At 36.9% G+C, this 22,074-nt stretch overlaps 1 protein-coding gene across 1 annotated transcript in view; it reads right to left on the reverse strand.

The window, feature by feature from the left end:
• SCUBE1 (signal peptide, CUB domain and EGF like domain containing 1) overlaps positions 1-22,074 on the reverse strand; it is a 4,299,807-nt gene that overhangs the window by 82,724 nt on the left and 4,195,009 nt on the right. Inside the window, exon 22 of the mRNA XM_044087300.1 lies at positions 15,780-15,859. Coding sequence (XP_043943235.1) covers positions 15,780-15,859 — 80 coding nt within the window. The remainder of the gene's footprint in view (positions 1-15,779; positions 15,860-22,074) is intronic.

Genomic DNA, 22,074 nt, shown 5'->3' on the forward strand with positions numbered 1-22,074 from the left:
TGAAACCTGGTCAGAAGAAGCATAGTCCTCCTCCTGCCTTGGCCTTTTATCAGGAGGGGGATGGGAACCCCTGATTAGGGTAATTAAGTCTTCAGCCATCTTAAGCATCTGTTTCCTAGGCATGGGGCCTTGTACTGGAGATTGCTGTGCAGTCTTCTTTGTTTTTAAAGGCGTTTTCAGTTTTACATAGGATTTAATAGTGAGTTTAGTCGGTCTGAAGATACCTTCAGCAACTGAAGGCGTTTCAACTGCACCAGAATCTCCTTCAGGTAAGGAGTCGGAAGGGGCTAAAGGTAAAGGTTGTGGAGGCCTAGTAATCTCCGCTTGTGAATTGGATGTCGCCTGGGGTTCTAAATCAGCGGTCGTCAGGGGCTGCGTAGACACCTCACTGAAAACCGGAGAACCGGCGAATGGCCTAGCAGAGGCCTCGGAGTCCGGTTTGGATTTCAGCTGCCTGTCCTTATCTTTGTGTTTTTTATGCATTCCGGTCATTGGTTGCTCTGATGGCATGGTATAATTAAATTTCCTACCAAAATAATGTCGGGCGAAATCAAACCGACGTTTAATAGTTCATTTATTAAACCTAGCACAAAACTGACAACGTGTGACGTCGTGGTCTGGGCCTAGGCAAAGAATACAATAAGAATGAAAGTCCTTATGAGGTATTTGCTTCCCACAATGGGGTACTTAGCTTTATGAAGACTTCGGTCTGAAATTCGATTTGAAAATCTCAGGAGTCGGCCGACCGGGACTTGCGAACTGCTTCTGCTTCGGGCACCGCGCGGCAAGAAAGACTGAAGAAAATGGCGACGGATGCATCTTATATACCCCTGGTGCACTGACGTCAGGGAAGAAGCAACAGCAACCAACGCCGGACCAAGACTTTGGAACTCGAGCCGACTGCGGGACCGCCTGATGGCAGGATAACCCAAGAGTGATGACTGCAGCAGTGTAACATGATGAACATCCCTAGTTCCAACTCAAGAAAAACAAACACACACACACACACACACACACACACACACACACACACACACACACACATATATACACATACATATGTATGTACGGGGGAAAAAGCGGACTACTAACAACAGTAGTAAGGGAGTACTGCAGTACAGGGTGAAGGGGAAAAGGAAAAGCAATCCCAAAAGTAGGGGTAGGTAGAAAGGACTACTAACAATAGTAGTGAAGAAGTTCCTCAGTACAAGATAGAAAGGTAAAAACACCTACTTAAAAGATAAGGGGAAATACAGATAATTAGCTTTTAAGTTAAAGCTTAGTCAAGAAAAAAGCAAGATTTGGTAAAAATAAATAAATAAATAAATAAATATTTACTTAATGGATGAGAGCTAATGGAAGGATCATGTCTTCGTGAAACAGCAAACAAGATCTAAGGTAATTGCGACAGAGGCATTATGGGTAGGGTAAGGTTCTCGAGAGATTTTTGGTTGCCAGAAGCTATTGCAATGGCCAGGTCAGATCCGAGGATCGGATCCGAACTCATACTTAAGGATAAAAATGAAAATTGACAACATCAGATCATTAGTTACAGATTCTGCAGCCTGGCCAAACAATACTGTGGCAAACACATATGGTAAATTTTAATGTGTAGCATGAAGCTCAGCCAATGAGAATGCAGCATGAGTGAACAATAAGTAAACAAGTCTATATCGTACCACATGGACACAAGTAATACCAGTGGTACAAAACTGTGTCATATAACATGATGAATCACTAAGCACCAATAATTTCATGCAATATGAATGCCAACTGCGCATATAACATAACATAACAGTTGGGGTGTTCAGATAGCATACAGGAAAGTAAGGAAAAGAAAAGGAAAGGAAATATCAATGAATATGTGCTGCAAGATAACATCATATGTGAAAAAATATGTTATGCAAGACAACTACTCAATCTGCAACACAGAGTAGCATAACTATAGCTAGCTGTAAGATGCTCGCCAAACATCCAGAATGACAGAAATGTTGTAATAAATTATTTTATAGCAGTGAAAAATAACAATTAAATATATCAAGCCACTTACATTACATACAACTATAAGTATATATACATATATGTACATATAGTACAATATTTTCCTTCACTCGACTGAGTCCACAGACACAAGGCTTTGTTGCTCCACAAGCTCCATCTATGCTGCTATGTCTCTCCACTTCTCCTCTGCAACTGAAGAGGTGGTGAAGAAGACAATAACATGGGAAGTAGAAGCAGTGTGGGCAGGCTATCCTAAACATCATGACACTGCTTACGCAGGACAGAATGGAGAGATGAAAAGTCAGCAAACAAAAGAGTAGTAGTGCTGAAATTGAATTCATCCTCAAGTCTTGGTGAGTACCTTCGCGAGGCGGACCCTATTTTTGCTGAAATTGAATTCATCCTCAAGTCTTGGTGAGTACCTTCGCGAGGCGGACCCTATTTTTACAAAATCTCATCAAAGTGACACTGATATACAAACTGTATTTATATAGCATATATCATGCAGAGAAGTAGGTCAAAAATTAAAAGAAATAGCTGGGTGCACAAGATCCAGGATAAAAAAGTGCCCAATCCTGGTAGGTTCACTAGTGCCAGGACTGGAAAAAATGACAGTGTAGAATCCTCAAAATACAGAAGCATTCCTACAATGGGGCCAGACTAGGCCCAGGGGAAGGATGGCCTCCTGTTGTAGAAGGAAGTAGCAGTCCACAAAAACTGACGGGCCAAAGAAGAGCCATAAGGACGATAGAGTGGACTATTGAGGATAAGAAAGAAATTATGCATTGCTACTATTATGCAAAAAGCCCAGAATTTACAGACACAAGATGTACAAAACAATTAAGAGAGAAATTAAGAGGAAAGAAAAAAACTTCCGCAAGAAAAACTGTCAGAAGCTTCAAATGAAAATTTGCGTTCATTAATACAACAGATTTGTGAAAACAGTATATAGATCAAGAAACTTTGATCTATTTGGAAAAAAAGCATCTGAAGAAGTGCGAAAATACAAACAACAAAACCTACAGATATTTGAAAAGTATAAAAAAGAAATATGGACATGGGAAAGAGAGATTTGATATGGTGCAATATCTGTGCAAAGGAGAAAGCCAAATTAATCAATATAAAGAAGGTAGCCCCAAAGCTATTCAAAGAGAAATACAGGCAAAGGCATCTGCATATGGAAAATTTCACAATAAAAAAATATATCAGAAAGATGGAATGTATAAAAGAAGATTAGTAAAGTAAAAGTTAAAAAAATAGAAGTTTAAGTTATAGAGTGCCTATGAAGTGAAGGATTTGGTGTTGCAGGTCTAACACAGATTACATCACAGCATGATGGAGCGAGTCCCAAAAGTAAGGAGAAACAGGAAGATCAGGAGACATCTGAAGAAGGAATATGGACATGGAAAAGAAAAAGAGATTTAATATGGTGTAATATTTATGCAAAGGAGAAAGCAAACCAAACCAATACAAAAAGAGCAGCACCAAAGATATTTGAAGAGAAATACAGGCAAAGGAATCTGGACATGGAAAACTTTACAATACAAAAAATAAGAAGACAAAGAGGAAAAATAGAAAAAGAGATGAGTAATGGAGAAGTTAAAGAAATAGAAACTGAGGTTATGGAGTTCTGCAAAGTGAAGGATTCAGTGTAGAAAATCAAATGCAGAAAGCACCACAACAGGATAGAGCAATGGATATCCAAATTAAGGGAAGACCAGTGGAACAAGAAGCAATTGGTCAAGTGCCATATCAAGATATTTTAGAGCCTTCCACAAGAAATCAGTACAAATGTTCACTTGAAGCTAGACAGCAAGGAAAGGAACAGGAAACTTAAAACTCCGATGCAGTCAATGTTGAGGAGTGACTGCAACGAATGGCACAGAATGAAACTGAAGAGAAGGTGCCATAGGAAAATGCTATAGAACTTTCTATAGAATGCCTGCAAGGAATGGAAAACAGGGAATGTGCCCTCAGTTTGGAAGAAAATGAGTTAAGAGAAGAGTTGCTTGATTTAATAGACATGGATAGATATATTAAGATCAGTGAGAGGAATAGACTGCAGAAGGTCAATAAAACCCAAAACATCAGAAGTCTGATAAACAAATGAATGCAGTAATTAGGACTGTCCATAGAGATCCATGTGATATAACAGAAGTTAACAGGATGTATTACTGTGCTGCTAAATTAACAGCTGATAAAGTTCTACCACAAGAACACAGGGTAGCGAGGGAAAGGAAGGGGAGAAATTGAATACCATCATGGAAGTATCGAACAGAGAAAACTATAAAGCAATTAAGACAATAAGTGTCACTGTTAGAAGACTACAGAAGAGGGAATAGATCAACAAAAATACTAAGAAAGATAGATGTGATAAAAGCAATGTGCAGTATTAGAACAGATCAGGATCTATCATGTACTATCGCAAATAACAAACTAAAAATTTCAGCACAGGCGGAAAAACTTAGAAGACACACAGATAAATATAAAGGAAAAGTACAAAATGAGCAATTTATTGATGACTCAAAAAAGGTTTATACAGAATTGGGAAACATGGTAAAAGGAATTGAAAGACCATCAAAAAAAGAGGAAATAGATACATTTTGGAGAAGTACCTATGAAGATCCTGTGGAACATCATAAAGATGCCAAATGGATAGATGAAGTAAAAGAAAGAATAAGAAGTTTAAAGGTGAAGGATATTAAATGTGATGAAGTAACAGCCAGTGAGATTGAAACAAAGTTAAGAAAAGCCTCTAATTGGAAAACCCCAGGCCCAGATGCAGTACCTAACTTTTGGTTAAAAGTATTAACAACTTTGCACGAAGATTTGGCCATGAGTAAGAACTATCTATATGCGCACCCCGAACAGACACCAACCTGGCTAACAACAGGCAAGACAATGCTCCTACTTAAGAGTGAACCTGCAAGCTACCCTAAAAATTATTGACCAATAACCTGCCTTCAGACAATGTATAAAGTATACACAGGAATTGATGCTGACAGAGTTTATGGTCATTCAGAAGAAAATTCAATTATGGCAGTATAACAAAAGGGCAAGGAAAGAAAGTCATATGGAACAAAGGATCATTTGTTGTTAAATAAAGTCATACTGGAGAACTTTAAAAAAGGGGAAGAATTTAAATATGGCATGGATTGACTATAAAAAAATATTTGATAGTATCCCACATTCGTGGATAAAAGCATGCTTAAAAATGTATAAGCTACACCCTACACTGATCGACTACATTACAGTGACCATGAAACGGTGGCAGACCACTTTGCAATTAAGTTATGATAAAGGACAGATTATTATCCCGGGGATAAAATTTCAAAGGGGGATATTCCAGGGTGACTCTCTGTCACCGTTGCTATTCTCCCTTGCCATTAACCCATTAAACTGTTTACTTAACAGCTTAGGCCATGGCTACAATTTGGCTCCTAGAAAACAACAAAGTGTGAAGACTCATCCTCTTTTTGTCAATGATTTAAAACTGTACAGCTCAACAGATAAGAAACTGAAAGCACAACTGCAGGTTGTCAAAACTTTTTCAAATGATATAAGAATGTAATTTGGTCTTGATAAGTGTGCAGAAGCAACACTTAAAGCAGGAAAACTGCAGCACCAGGAAAATATCAGTTTGGGGCAAGAATGTGCTATAAAAGAACTGGAGCAAGAGGGAGTGTATAAATATTTGGGAATTGATGAAAGATCAACAATAAAACATGAACAAATGCAAATAAAACTTAGTAAGGAATAATTTAGAAGAGTTAAATTAATTCTGCACACAGCGGTGATATCTAGGAACAAAATCCAAGCTATAAACCAATTTGCTCTTCCTGCCCTAACTTACAGTTTTGGAGTGACTGACTGGCCCCAAAGCATGTTGGATACATTAGATACGAAAACAAGAAGGATGCTTCATGCTCACCAAATGATTTATAAAAATCATAGTATACCAAGATTATATATTTCCTGTTCTGAAGGAGGGATAGGCCTTCTTGAAACTGATTACATGTACAGATCTGCAATTGTGGGACTCCACACATATTTGCTGACCTCACAAGACCCAAATGTAGTGAAAGTTTTGAAACATGAGGAGACCAAATCTAAGATGACTTCTCTGCTTAATTTACTAGAAGCATATCAACGTCAAGCAGGAATGGAACTCAAACCAGAAGTAGATATAAATCAGGCAGCCACTGAATGTCCCAAATAAAAGAAAGAAAGAATATGAGGTGAAGGACCAGATGAGAAGGCAAGAAATGTGGAAAAAGCATAAATGTAGTTGCAAGTACAGAAAACTTCTGGAAGAACCTTTTGTTGATCAGGAACAAACACAGGAAAGGTTACGGAGAGACGAATTCAAACCAAGAGATGACAGGCTAATATTGGCAGCCCAAGACAGTTGGCTACGTGCACGCTGATTTACAAAGTCCATTGAACATGTGGGAGAAACAGATAAATGTAGGTTTTGTAAAACTGAATTAGAAACAGTTGCACACCTTGTTGCTTGTTACTGGGTGGCAATGATCCTGGGACTCCAGTACCAAAGGACAGGTCATAAAGGAGACTACACTGGAAAGGAAATGCATGCGGATCCCAGAGGGGATGGAGCACATAACACCACCAACTGAACCTGTGTCTTGAGGATCTTCCTTATCGTCTTGTCCACGTCAACCTCTGCCAGGCTCCTAGAAGACCTGAACAAGGCCACTGATGGTGACCTAAAGTGCCTAATGGGTGTATGTGGCAGTCAGGAGTGAGATGCAGCCCCCATTCCTAAATTTGGGGTTCAACTCCTCGCTCTCGGATCCAAAGCTTTAGGATCCAATGGGGAAGTCGAAGCTTCAGGAGAACTGGCTACATGAATGACACTGCTGAGATCCGAGGAGTGTTTCAGATCCACTGGTGCTGACGCTGGTCTCTGATCCGACCCTGTTAGATCTGAAGGGCTTGGAAATTTTGATTGTGGCTCCAATGATGCCCTCGAGGACTTGTGAGGGCGTTTCTTTGAGTCAGAGGACCCTGCCACAATCTTGGAGGGGTATGAGCCCCTGGAGAGATATCAGAAGAAGCAGGTAAAAGACACTTAGAATCAATTTGTTCTTGCAGTTGGCAACAGCCCGGGGATTAAATCCCTCGCAAATTGAGCAAGCCGACTGCAGATGTTCAGGCCAAAGACAATAAACACATCTGCTATGTGCATCAGAATGGGAGATGTTGTGCCCGCACCATTTAAATCCTGCAGGTTTATCAGACATCATTGGAAAGGGAAGAAAACACAACACGCGCCCACCAGAAAACAACACTAAGGGTACCTCGAACAGCAACAACACTCACTCAAGGAAAGGAAAGAAGCACCGAGCTAAACACGTAAATATAAATCTAAATGCCTAACTATCTAAATATATAGAGATTTTTTTTTTTTTTTTTTAACAGGTACAACCTACAGCAGACAGAGAGAAAAAAGCATGGGCAAAACCCAACAAAAGAACAAGGAGAAAAAAGGGTAGGAAGAACTTCTAACATCGACCTGCTAAGGAAGGGGAGGAAACGATGGAATCAAACATGACTTATCTGGTTATGAAGGCTGAAAAATTACTGAAAGATTTCCACTACTAGTAGACGGCTCGAGACTCCAAAAACCACGTCTGTCATTGCTGGCAGTAAACAAGATCTGGGGAGGTTATGCAGAGGACAGAGCATTATGGGAAGAAGAAGGAATGCGAGACCTGGATCCTAATCTGTAAGAATGAGGCCAAGTCGCATCTGAGGGTTGGATCCAACCATGAGGAGGAATGAAAGGGACAACATCATATCACATCTTTTAATGTAACAGTGTTCTCTCCATTTCCCTCAACTGTAGTTGTTTGCACAGAAATTGCCATTTCAGATCACACTGTCTCTCCAAGCATCTTCTTTTTCCCTGCTTTATTACTGACTTCTTTTGTTTTACTCATCATCAAATATCTTTGATTGTCAGAACTGCTTGAACATCACGAGTGAAACAATGCATATACATTTTCTGGCAAAACTCTTTTCCACACAGTATGGGAGGTGCAGTAGGAAAACTCTCCCACTCAATACGTGCCACTGTCAGAAGTCTGGCTGATGTAATATCTTAAATAGTTTCCCACACTGGACTCACATTTGTAAATGTAACTGTAAGAATATGCTCAACAAAATATTAAGGTTGAAAGTAATTCTGTTACAAATATGCAAAATAAATAAGGAATAAAATAAAGCTTGCTTAAATGTAGAAATAGAGTTTAGCAATATGTGATTAGCATCCATACTAAATGACTGTGGCTTAAAAAATAAGGAACTTGCTTAATAGACATGTTTTCATACAGAATCAGCAAAAATGTAAAAGCTGACCTCTTATGTATGCATTACATTGTCAGTAAGAGCAAAAATGTAAAAACAAGATGTATGTTTACACATTGTCAGAAAAAAAGCTAATCTGGTTTCTTAAAGGCTGGACAACAGGAAAACAATCTACATTATATGACATTGTTAAGTAAAAAAGTTTGAAGTCAGCATTTGCACAAGAACAGATGTTCTCATACAAAGAGCAAAAATGTGACATTGTTAAGCAAGGAAGCTTAAAAATAATATCATCAAGTCAGCATCTGCAAAAGAATGAGCAATTCTCTAAAATAGAATACCAAGAGGAAATCTATATGTGTGTGCGTGACTAGAACTGTATATAAGATCTGTATTAATTCAGTTATGTTAGAGATATCTGTGTAGGAACACACACTTGTTCCGAGGTAATATTGTATCTCTCACATCATCCATGTTGTTCAAGAAGTAAAGTAGAACAGTACCTAAAGCTGCTACAGTAGTACGTGTGGTTTGTTATAAAAAGTTATTTGTTACTGCTCTGAGTTTGATGCTGCAAAGTATATTCTCTCATCAGTGTATATTCTACAAGTTTCTGTATGCAACAGACTGTGAATGCAACTATAACCAGACTTTGATTTCAGCAAAACCCAGCCAGCAAGACTGAGTGTCTTAAGAAGACTTTGGAGCCATCACAGTAACAGCACCCTGGTTTAGCACCATAAAATAAATTTTTCAATGGCGGGCCTACCTGCATTCGGACACAGAGGGAGAGGTAAGCCCTGCAGAGGGTCACTTCAGTCAAATTGCAGTAACTAACATTTGTTCGTAGGTGTAAATCCTAAACAGAAGTATTCCAGTTTCTGCAGCTTGCAGTAGTAAAGTTTTTCAGACGTCTGAATCCAGATTGAGCCTGAAAAGTCCAGGAAAGTCGCAGTGCCATTAATTCTTCAAGAAAAGGTGGACATCTACTATACACAGCAGTTCACTGCCTGTTGTGTTTCACCAGCTTCTTGAGTTACGCAGAAAAATTTCCAGCCATCAGCAACAACAGCCTGATCACCTGTTTTCTTGCTAACTAGTAAGACTTTTTTCTATGTCACATTTTTAGTATGGATGCTATCAGACATAATTCTAGCAGGTGTAAGCCAAGTTTTAATAAATTGCAATGTCGGTATACACAGCACATTAGTAAATGTAAAACCTTATTAGGGCAAGTTGACAGTAAGGCATTATGCAAATGTATTACAATATTTGACCGGTATCTCAAAGAAAACCATGTGGGGTATGACAAATGTTTATTGTGTGATTCAACAGAAACTGCATTTTGTGTGCCATGTCATAAAAAGGATTGCATGATATTGCTAAAAATAGACTGTGAAGACAGACCTTTTCATGATAAAAAATTAACTAAGGATAAAGTGTTTTCATTATATTCAGAAGTTGAACAGTTATGCCCTGTCACCACATGTAAAAGGTTTATTTCAGAGTTACAACAGGAGTCAAATCAGTTACTGACAGGACCTCTAGTACATTTTGTTACAAAAGAATGTAATAAACTTCTAAGAGACAGACACGATGAGTTCAGGAAGTTTAGACAAGTTATACAAACATTTTTTTCAAAAGTGCATAGGAATTTTAAATTCAGCAAAACAGGTTACTAAAGAATGTCAGAAAGACCATGCAACATTACAGGAAACTCTTCAACAGCAGTTACAAGATAAAGGAAATAAATTAGCTGAACTGACAGAGACTTACTTCTTCCATACAACATCTAAGCTTAAGAAAATATTGGAAAACAGCAGGAAACTACAGCTGAGCTGTACAAAAGAGATATATTTTATAATATGTTTGTGTTTTGAAAATGGTTAAGCATACATGGTAGGATGGTAAAATCTGATGTCTGGACAAATCATTCTCAAATGTTTAAAACTTCCATTCAGTTAAAGCAAAACATTTATCAGTACTACAGTAAGGTAGAGCATATGACTGCCATTCTCATAGCATAGTCAAAAGGTAAACAAAACAGTTCTAGTGCATAAAATTAAATAAAAATAGTTAATAACAGTAAAGATTTAAAGTCAGAAGACTGACATGCTTGAATAAAGATTTAAAGTCACAAGACTGACATGCATGTATTTTCTTTTCATCTAAAATACATCTGTTCCAAAGCACAAGAATAACAGGCAGACAACAGCAAATATAAATAATGTAAATATAAGCATGTGTTAGTTAAGCTAATATCTGTTTTTTACAATTTTTATAATAGTATAGTAACACCACACCAAACAGTTAAAGTTCTGAATTTTAAAAAGAAATAAAATCACAAATGGTATTAGTCAAGCAGTCTTTGTAAAATGAATGGCAGAGCAGTTAAATAAATAAAAAATACTGAAATCAAAGTGAAAAAATAAGTAAGCTAATTGTAAAATAATGTCTAGTTACGTAGTATAAATGCATAGTTATGCAAATCACAAATATAATTTTAAGTGTTTTATAACTGCATTTTACATTTAAATTGCAAGTGTATTAACAGAAGATTAAAGGAAAAATGCAAAAAGAGTTAACTATGGTCATCATAGTGTGAAATGTGAGCTCAGACCTTCCTAGACTGGATAAATAGTTACAGGAAATATTGAGCTGATAAGATAAAAAACAAGACTTATTGCCAGACAAGTGGCTTGAGTTTTTCTAAAACATGATTGTTATTAAAACATAATTGTTTAAATGTTCACATGCAGCACTATTTGGTAATTGTAATAAAATGTCGTAATTGTGCATATATGTCACTGATAATCTGTTTGCAAGTAAAAGTTAAAAGTAAAAAAACTCAATTACATCAAGTATAGCCAGCAGATGGGTTATAGTATACATACAGTTCAAATAAAGTATACAAAAGGGTACAAATACCTACTAGTAGTAGTAAACAGCAAAAGCTTTATAAAAATAAATCAGATAAACAATACTTCAATACTACAGGGGGAGGGGTACTTTCTCAGTTTTACACTGATGTGTGAGCAGTATTGCAAAAGGGTCTAAAATAAAGCTACAGGAAGAAATAATATCTCATTCCTTCTTGACAATACTCTTTTAGGGGGGAGGGGAAAACAGGTATTAGTGCATTAGAAATACTGGATTAAACCTGCAGGATAAGATATTTTACAAGATGCTAATAGCGATCATAATAGTTATTATTGTTTAGTTTTAATAGTTATCATTGTATTGTTTAATATTAAATTGTATTTACAACCTGTTAAACTGTAAAGCTATACAAGAAATGACTTAAAACTGCTTTATTAAAGCTATACAAGAGAGAGTAAAAATATGTAAAAACTGAGCACAATGGTCACTATTTTTAACATGTTTTTGGCAAGACAATGTTGGCATGCAAAAACATAAATGTTTCTAATTGCTGGGTATGTAGTTGCCTCTGGTGGCAATTCCACTATATACTTCTAAAGAGACATAAGAATTTTCCAAGATTTTGCTTGATGTTAATGTTACTAGACATGTAAGATAAGACTAAACGTACTTTACAGTCTCTTTATGTACAAATACAAAATAATTCAGTACAAATTAAATTAATGTCGAGCAATGAATATGTGTGAAAAACTATGTTTAAAAAATGAGTCCAGGATAGCTACTATATTGAAATGCACGAATAGCAAACAGTCTGTGTAAACACATACTGTACAGGATACATTGTAATAAGTTCAAAAGTAATTTGACAAGTTGTAATATTATCACTGGTTTTAAGTTGGAGTCTTATTATTGGTTTTTGGACCATCATTTTATCAGTACTAGTATTGGTTACCCCAGTTAAAGGAAAACTGTATTAAAATATTGTACTCATACAGCTAATGGACTGATATGTACATAGCATTCTTTAGTGTATAAATCATGTTTTTTTTAATCCTCAAGTAATAAATACACTGAAATAATTAGATTCAAATATTTATTATCTAAGCCCAGTTCAGTACTTTACCACCAAGGTATTAACGGGCAGTTCAGAGACATGACCATAATATTATGGTTAAAATGACATTGAAACTGTATATTTTCTGCAGTGTATAAATGCTTGGAGTAGCACACAGTTCTTGCCTCTTATAGATATTAGTCTATCTCTAATATTTTGATATAAAATGATTAATAAAAGTAAAGAGTTAATTCAACAGTTGCAAAGAGTTAATAAAAGAGTTCTAAGTCATAAACAAAATTATGTGATTGCAAAAGAATAAATTAATCAAGTTAAAAAATAAAACTAAAGCAGACACAGTTCGTAACTGGTGAAATATTTTCACAGAATGGTCTGCAAAAGAAAAAGTTGTTAAATATATTCAGTTTTAGTAGTAATACTTGATATCATTGCATTAACTATGTAAAATTGCATTTTGACTTGTATCAAAAAAGACTAAGGATTCTGTTTCTTAATGTGTTTTCTATATAATGTAATCAAAAATACATATCAGTATAAAGTGTTTTGAGTACGTTAAAAAATAAAAAGAGGGAATTGTAAAAATATGCTCAACAAAATATTAAAGTTGAAAGTAATTCTGTTATAAATATGCAAAATAAATAAGGTATAAAATAAAGCTTGCTTAAATGTAGAAATAGAGTTTAGCAATATGTGATTAACATCCATACTAAATGACTGCGGGTTGAAAAATAAGGAACTTGCTTAACAGACATGTTTTCATACAGAATTAGCAGAAATGTAAAAGCTGACCTCTTATGTATGCATTACATTGTCAGTAAGAGCAAAAATGTAAAAACAGGATGTATGTTTACACATTGTCAGAAAAAAAAAACTAATCTGATTTCTTAAAGACTGGACAACAGGAAAACAATCTGCATCATATAACATTGTTAAGTAAGAAAGTTTGAAGTCAGCATTTGCACAAGAACAGATGTTCTCATACAAAGAGCAAAAATGTGACATTGTTAAGCAAGGAAGCTTGAAAATAATATCATCAAGTCAGCATCTGCAACAGGATGAGCAATTCTCCAAAATATGATACCAAGAGGAAATCTATATGTGTGTGCATGACTAGAACTGCATATAAGATCTGTATTAATTCAGTTATGTTAGAGATATCTGTGTAGGAACACACACTTGTTCCGAGGTAACATTGTATCTCTCACATCATCCATGTTGTTCAAGAAGTAAACTAGAATCGAACCTAAAGCTGCTACAGTAGTACGTGTGGTTTGTTATAAAAAGTTATTTGTTACTGCTCTGAGTTTGGTGCTGCAAAGTATATTCTCTCATCAGTGTATATTCTACAAGTTTCTGTATGCAACAGACTGTGAATGCAACTATAACCAGACTTTGATTTCAGCAAAACCAAGCCAGCAAGACTGAGTGTCTTAAGAAGACTTCAGAGCCATCACAGTAACAGCACCCTGGTTTAGCACCATAAAATAAAATTTCAGTAACATTCAAGATATTCTTTTTATACTATATTTTAGCCATTTTATGACTTTCTGTAATGCACACGTAACACCATTTAGATGGGGGATATAAAATCTGTCATGTTAGTATGTAAGTAGATGCTGTTTGCATATCTTGGCATTGTAGAATAGACTCCTTTTCTGGTCTTTTGAAAAGAAACTTTTATATCTACAATAAATTCAGACTGGACTCACTTTTCACTAGAGCTGTTTGAGAAGGGTATCACATCTTTAGTCATATATTTAATTATAATTTTTATCAGCAACTGTCAGCTATTGCATTGTTATCACATGGCTAGCGAAACAAGAAATTTCTAAAGTTCATTTTTAAGTTCTATTAAGAAATGTTTGAATGCTATAAAAGTAAGTGATGTTTATACATTTGTTCACTGGACTGAAATGTGAATGATTAACATGGTTTCTTAACCTCAATCAAATATTATAATATTTAATATGTTTTCTTGTTTAAATGTTATTTAAAAATGTCCTTTCCAGACAAGCTGGTAATTGACCTTGGAATGGATTAAAAGTGTTGTTTCATTTCTAGACATGCTGGCAGCTGGCCTTGGAATGGTTTCTCATGTTTGCTTTGTTCTTTATTAATAGCATTAGAAAATTCAATAGAAGTATTTTAAATAATAAATACACAGTGAATTCAATTGTTCTGCATATTTATTCTAAGAGCAGTAATCAGTTCACCCAATTTCAGGATATCTACAAACATATAGTACTATTGTATTACTTTTTAACATTTCAGTTTTGACACATAAATAGATATTTTTCATGTTCATTTGATGACAATGATGGGGTACAGCAGCAATGTATACTGTTATAATCTAACTACTGATTACAGTGATTATGTGCAATAGTTCTACATTTAGACTATTTTTGTGCTCTAGCCTTTAGCATGGTTTTCAAATAAACTGAGATAATGCAATCTGATCCACTTGGCCTGTGTGATGAAATGAGGAATAGCCATTTATTTATATGTAATTAGGCTCCCTGAATCCACTTGATAATTGCAGATTTATATGCCCTTCAAGTCAGAAACAGTTAGGGTTAGCCACTATCTTATTTATTTATTATGCTATGATTCCACATTGGCTTCCATTTTTACACGTCCTTCTTATCAATTTCTGCATATTGATGTTTACGAAATTAATGTCCCATATATTTTCTGAGGGGTTAAAGATTTTTCTTCTATCTTCCTTGTAGCTCTTGAAAATGTTTTCCGAAGACGCATCTACAATTCGCAGTCTTTACTGTTCTCCATTTTAGCAATCTAAAATAAAGCTTAAAGCCAAACATGGGAAGCAGCTCTATTTTACAATGGAGTGACTTTTTGTACGTTACTCGTGTGTGTGTGTGTGTGTGTGTGTGTGTGTGTGTGTGTGTGTGTGTGTGTGTGTGCATATGTTTTTTTTTTTTTTGGGGGGGGGGCTCTGTGCAACACAAAGTTATTTATTTATTTATTTATTTTTTTTAGAATCATGAGGCCATGGTGCATTTTCCAATATCTAGAAGTGGCCCAAGGACTGTTCTGTGGTTTGAGGGAAGCTCACTGTAATACATTCTGAGAACCTATGTCCCAGACTAAGCACCTACAAACATTTCACCTCTGTTCAAATAAGCTTTCATGTGCTAATCTGCTGGGAATTAAATATCCTGTGAGCAGCTGTTTCCTTATACCATGGTGCACATATGATTCCCTTAGGCTGTAACATGTTAGGCTCTCCAATCTCATCCTTGGTTTTCACTGTGGGTAACTTCAAAGAAGAGATTTGAGTGTATTTCAGCTGATAGCATTTAATAAACATTCCGTTTTGTTAAATAGTTGTGCACCACAATATTTCATCTATGCACTCATTGTGAAGCCAGTAGTGCTTTAAATTATATGCATATTTGCTTTTCATATGAAATATGTTTTCAGAATAAAAACAAAATGTGCAATATTAAATAACAAACTAAGCATTACTTACTTTTAAAATTTCTTGGTGATTTTCTGACGCGTACAACCTTCCATCCCTTACAATATCTTCTATTAACTGCTGGTAATCTTCTATGGAAAAAAAAATCAAATGTCAAACTGACTATAAGGAAGCACCCTTAAAATAGAATTTGTTAATTTTCATGGAGTTTTTCTTGTCCTCTTATTAAATGGAAACATTGATTGTATTTTTTCTTCTTCAGAAAGTAATCACGTCATTTTAACCAAAATTGTAATGGAGCACATCTTACTGCTTTTAATTTTTAAGTATGCAGCAATGCAGGAGCCTCTTGAGAAAAAATATTCAGCTACCCTTAAATGGATCTTTCTCATCTTGGCATAAAATAACTAAGATAACAATACTGTGACATAAAACATTCAGATATTATAACATCTTGATGTATAATCAAAATGGGTATTTCAGAAATTATAGCATAGAATACTGCATTTGGTGAAAACAGGATTTGAACAACAATTCTGCTTCTGTAACAGGTTTGTAATTCACTGATATTAGAATACCAGAATATAAGGCTATTTGATCAGCTTTCACTGTGCTGTTGTACAGTCTAAAAGTAAACTTGATGAGCAGGCAGCACAGCACCTTGTGTCGATCCCATTAATGTTCTTCCAAGATAGCTGCACACTGGTCAACATCTTGATTTCAGCTCTCCCAAATCTGAAAAAAGAAACTGAGAAATAAGGGCCTGAAACTCTACAAGTTTTAGTAAATTCAGTTAATGGCTAGTAAGTACACTGCCTGGATACCAGCAAAGAAGAAACGTAAGATAGCCTGAAAGAAAATCAATTAGAAGAGGAGAAGAGGAAATACTGGGAAGAATCCTGTGCTGTTCAGTATACAGGAGTTAAAGCTCTAGCTCTGGTGCAAGACTTGGATTCCGGTAAACTAGAGGGAAATAATAAAATGTGCTCAGAGATGATTAAAATAAATGAAACACTGAAGGAGTATATCAACTCAAATAACAAAAGGCTGGAAAAATGGAAGAGGCTTTAAATGCTATTTAGGTGAACTGATACAACTGCAAAAATCAGAGGTCAAATGAAGAAAGGCTGGCTGAGTATGATCAAGACGAGCTGTATCAAAAAAATGGTAGAGCTAAGAGGACAAAGCACACAGTGAAACCTGAGATTTTCTGCTGTACTGGTGAAACTGGAAGGAACAGAATATATTAATTTTATAACAGTACAAATAAGCAACTGGACTGGTACTCCACAGTAATATCTGTTAATTCAAAGGGCACATCATATGTTTGCTCTAAACCTGGCCACAGGAAAGCAGCCAAGAAGTGTATTAATAAAGCTGCAATCTTACCAGCAGAAAGAGTCAATCCTGACAAAATTGTGGCACAAGGGCACACTATTAAAAATTTGAGAAAGTAGAGTGTTTGTGGTAAATGATTGCTCACTGTACACCACAAAGAAGAGAAGCAAATTTTTCCCAAAAATCAGGAAATGTCAAGATGCAGGTGAGAGTTTCAAGATGTTATACCCAGCTGTCTTCAGAATATTTTGTTATTGGAGGATCAAAGTAATTTTTGTATGTAGAACAGGCTAAGGAAGAAATATAAAAGTTTGTCCAACAAAAAGTGAACCATCAAACAGAACAGGCCTCTTCTCCTAATTCTTCTGATAATAAAGCTCATGGACAGACTTTCCCAGCAAAACATTTTTTTCCAACATTCCAAAGGAAAATGCTTGAGAAACAGAAAAAAAATACAGGAGCCAGCTAGAAGAATTGAGAGACTACACTGGACTTGAACTGGAGTCTGAGACTGGCAGATGGAGATGAACAGGAAAAAAAACAGCAACACTGAAATTAGTGAATAAATGTGAGACTATAAAGCATCAATCACATTTGTGAAATATGACTTTACAAGAAAAAGGCTAAACATTGGACTTTTGTTGATTCTGTTAAACTTCTGAGGGACTGAAATGCATATACCTCACTGCACGTCATTAATCATATTGAAGGGAAAGGGAAGGAAAAAGAAAGAAAAGCAACTGCAAGTTAAACAATTTTTGTTCTTAATAGTATTTGTATAAAACATTTCATGATATAAATTGCATGTTACATAGTAAAGCATCTTGTGATGTATGTGATAAAGATACTAAATTAAACAAGTGCCTTTTCCTCATTTTTTAGTTTTAAGAAGTGCAGGCATTATAATGTAAAAAGATACTATAAAAGGTTGGACAAAAGCATGTTTTGGTTAATATGCTGTAATCTTAAATTGTTGGGTTGGGGTTGGGGTGTAAAAGTGCATAGATTATAATATATGTAGTGATATGTTCTATCTTACTTTTGCATAGGTGAATGTCTGGATTAAGGCCCTTGGCTTAATCTAATATTTTTTTTTGTGTAAGTAAACAAATAAGAGGACACTGAATGTAATGAAACATTCTCCTTTGGAAAATAAATGTTCAGTGTAAATTAACAGGCTTTGAGATGAGGGCAGCTGTACATTTTGTACTTGTGTTTCCATGGAGATAAACTGACTATAGGGGCTAGCAATAAAAGAAAGTGCACTTTTTTAAACCTAAGGTTAATGTTTTCTGAGAGCATGTACACTGCTTTTTTCACATTTGGATTGGGAATGAAGATAAGACAAGAAAAGACAGCAATTAGTGCAAGTAGGACCACTCTGTAACATGCATCTTATCATGGATAATTTTAATGTCAGGTTAAGAAATGCCTGTGTGTGCATGCTCAAATTGGGACAATATTTCCTAACAAGAAGTTTAAACTTCATTATTTTATACATTTTTTGTGTGTTTTATGTTAAGTTAGTAGGTTATGGGGTGTTCTGGGGGGTATTTGTTTTTCTGTTCAAGGGTTTTCATGAAACCAGTCTCTTGTAAAATGTGGCATAGGTTAAAATAAAAATGACAAGAAACAACTGGGTAAAAGATCAACCTAGAAAACATTAGTCAGTGTATGTAACACAAAAGCTGGAAACAGACATATGTCTGTCATATATAATAGGTGGGAAATAACTTCTTATCATAATGGCTACACTAAACATATCATTTTGGAACACAAATGGTCTCACAGATATAGACAAAAAAGTAAGAGTAGTGAATTACATTAAGAAATGCAGAGTACAAATAGCAATGCCACTGGAGATACATACTGAAAGAAATGAGTATGTGAATTTGATAAAGAAAGGATTTCAGGATGTATATTCAGTAGAATATTAAGGACAAAGAAAAACAGTAGCACTTATATAATTGATTCAGAAGTTGCAATGAGATGTAAGATGAAAAAAGATAGTAATGGTAGATTTGTGGTAGCAACAGGCCACTGGCAAGGGAGGAGGATTATACTGGCATGTATTTATATTCTACCTCAAACTGCTATTATAGAGCTTATGACATTTTTTTTTTAGAAATAATCAACTTTCAGCAGGGAATATCACTTATAGGTGGAGACTGGAACTTGATTTGCAACAGTGAAGATGTATATGGGGGACCTAGAAGGGAAAATACCTAGAAGGTAGATTCCTGAAAATATCTGGTATAGAAGACATGACTTCAGTAGTAGGAACTTTGAGAAAATTTACATATTATTCCCCAAGGTAAAAAAAAAAAAAACAGGCTAGACTGGACAGAAATTATATTTCACAGTGGATGTAGGGTAATGAAGTGAAAATGAGACACTGGTGCTTCCACACCTACCGGACGAAAAAAGAAGTTATGTTCTTACCATAACGTTCCATGTGGAGTGTTCATCTCGCCTTTGTTCTTGCACACGGGTTCGGAGCCAATCCTCGGCTCCGAGTCAGCCGCATAGCAAAGCTCTGCATCTTAGAGAAGCTCAAGACCAGGCTATATCCCACAATCCTCCCTGCCATTACTCAGATCTAGTTTGCAAGCAAACCAGACTAACAATAACCCTGAGGTGCTAAGGCTACATACTGCCACAAAAATTCAGAGACACCATCTCACTGACAAATTAACTGAGGGTAACGAAATATACCCAGAAGAGGTAAAGACATGTGGACCAGACTCTAGTCCTACTCGTTCTTCCAAACACGTGAGGGAGGGAAGGGGGGGAATGTAAGAACAAAGGCGAAATGAACACTCCACATGGAACGTTATGGTAAGAACATAACTTCTTTATGTGAGAGTGTTCAATCTCGCCGTTTGTTCTTACACACGGGTAGCGTCTCTAGCTCCGTCACCCTGAGTGACTCATGGAAGAACGTTCCTGAGCACAGTGGAACCAAAAGATGTCCTGTCTTTGGAGGCTTTGTCAACCCTACAATGAGCGATGAAAGTATGTGGTTTAGACCACGTGGCTGCTGCACAAATCATGTACAAAGGCAGGCGAGCTGCATGAGCCAAGGAAGTGGAGACGGACCTAGTAGAATGGCCTTTTGGTTTGGTGGGCAAGGCCTGATTTGACTTAGAATACACAAAGGCTATACAATCAGTAAGCCATTTAGAAAGCATACGTTTTGTAACTGCCATGCCCTTTTTATTGTCTGCAAATGCAAGAAAAAGTTGATCTGTTTTTCTGTAGTCTTTAGTCCTGTCTAAATAAAATCTTAGCTGTCTGTGGACATCTAACTTGTGCAGCATATATTCCAACTTGCTGGTATGGTTTTTGAAGAAAGTAGGGAGTTCAATGGACTGATTAATATTTATGACAGAACATACCTTAGGAAGGAAGGAAGGATTTGTTCGTAAAGAAACTCTATCTGGGTGAAAAATTAAGTAAGGCGGTTTAATTGACAGTGCTTGCAGCTCTGACACTCTCCGAGCTGAAGTAACCGCTACAAGAAAGAGTCTTCCACGACAAAAACTTCAGGAGGCAAGAAGAGGCTGGTTCGAAGGGTGGCAACATTAGTTGTGACAACAACAAATTTAAATTCCATGGGAATAAAGGGTCTCTGACGGGCGGTCAAAGATGGAAGGAACCTTTCATAAAAGCCTTACAAAGCCTGTGGGACATAATAGAAGAACCGTCCTCACCAACATGGAAGTTGGATATGGCCGCCAACTGTACTCTTAGTGTGGAAGTAGAGGCTCCTTCGTGGAAAAGGATGGAAAGAAATTCTAGAACTTTATGTAAAGGAGCAACCAGGGGGTCCAAGTGTTGACTAGATGCCCAGTACACAAAGCGTTTCCATTTACTCTTGTAGAGTTTTGTGGTGGAAGCCTTATGAGAGGCAACCAAAATGCGCTGAACTGCCGGAGAAAGTAGATCAGACCTGGCTAGGCGGGGAAGTGCAGCAGCCAAGCTGCTAGTTTGAGGGATAGAAGAGACGGGTGAAAAACTCCCGACGAATGTGTCAGTAGATCTGGTACTGGGTCCAGGATCCACGGTTCCTCTGTTTGATGGGCTCGAAGAAAGGGGAACCATATCTGTCGAGGCCAGAATGGGGCTATGAGTATAATTGTCCTTTCCAGGTTCATGGCTTTCTGAAGAAATTTGGGAATCAAGGGGGTAGGTGTGAATGCATATAGGAGACCCGGGGGCCAATCGTGTATCAGTGCGTCCCTGGGGACATCCCCTGGAGGGGGTAGAAGGGCAAAATAGCTTCTGCATTTGGCATTCATCGGGGAGGCGAATAGATCGCAGCAAGGCTGGCCCCATTTGTGGAAAATTCCTTCCGCCACTTGTAGTTTGAGGGACCACTCGTGAGGTAACAGGATGGCTCTGCTCAACCTGTCCGCAATGACGTTGGATGACCCCGGGATGTGCGTTGCTATCAGAAAGCGACCTGTGGACTCTGCCCATTTCCAAATTCTCATGGCCTTTCTGCATAATGGATAAGATCTGGTTCCCCCTTGTTTGTTTATGTACCAGACTACAGACATGTTGTCTGTCTGAACTGCTACTGTTCCTAAAGGTAGGAGGGTTTGAAAGTGTTGCAATGCCAAGAGCACCGCCCTCATTTCCAGAACATTTATGTGCAGGTTGTACTCCATGTTGGACCATTCCCCTTGGACTGTTCTTCCCTGAAAAAGTCCCCCCCCACCCTATCAGGGAAGCATCCATGGTTATAGTGGCCGTTGGATTCGGTAGAACAAATGGACGACCCATAGTGCGATCCTGGCTGGACACCCACCATGAGAGGTCTCGCTTGCAAGAATCTGTTATCAGAATCTTGTGCGTTAGGGGTAACTGCTGGAATGATCACTGCATGAACAGCAGCCATTGGAGGAGCCTCACGTGCAATCTTCCCATGGGAACTGCAATCAGGGACGCTGCCATGAGTCCCAAAACCTTCAACACCAATTTGGCCGGGGCTTTCCTGCATTGC

The sequence above is a fragment of the Protopterus annectens genome, chromosome 11.part0 (assembly GCF_019279795.1).
Source record: "Protopterus annectens isolate FY-2018-M chromosome 11.part0, PAN1.0, whole genome shotgun sequence".
In the NCBI taxonomy this organism is placed as follows: domain Eukaryota; kingdom Metazoa; phylum Chordata; order Ceratodontiformes; family Protopteridae; genus Protopterus; species Protopterus annectens.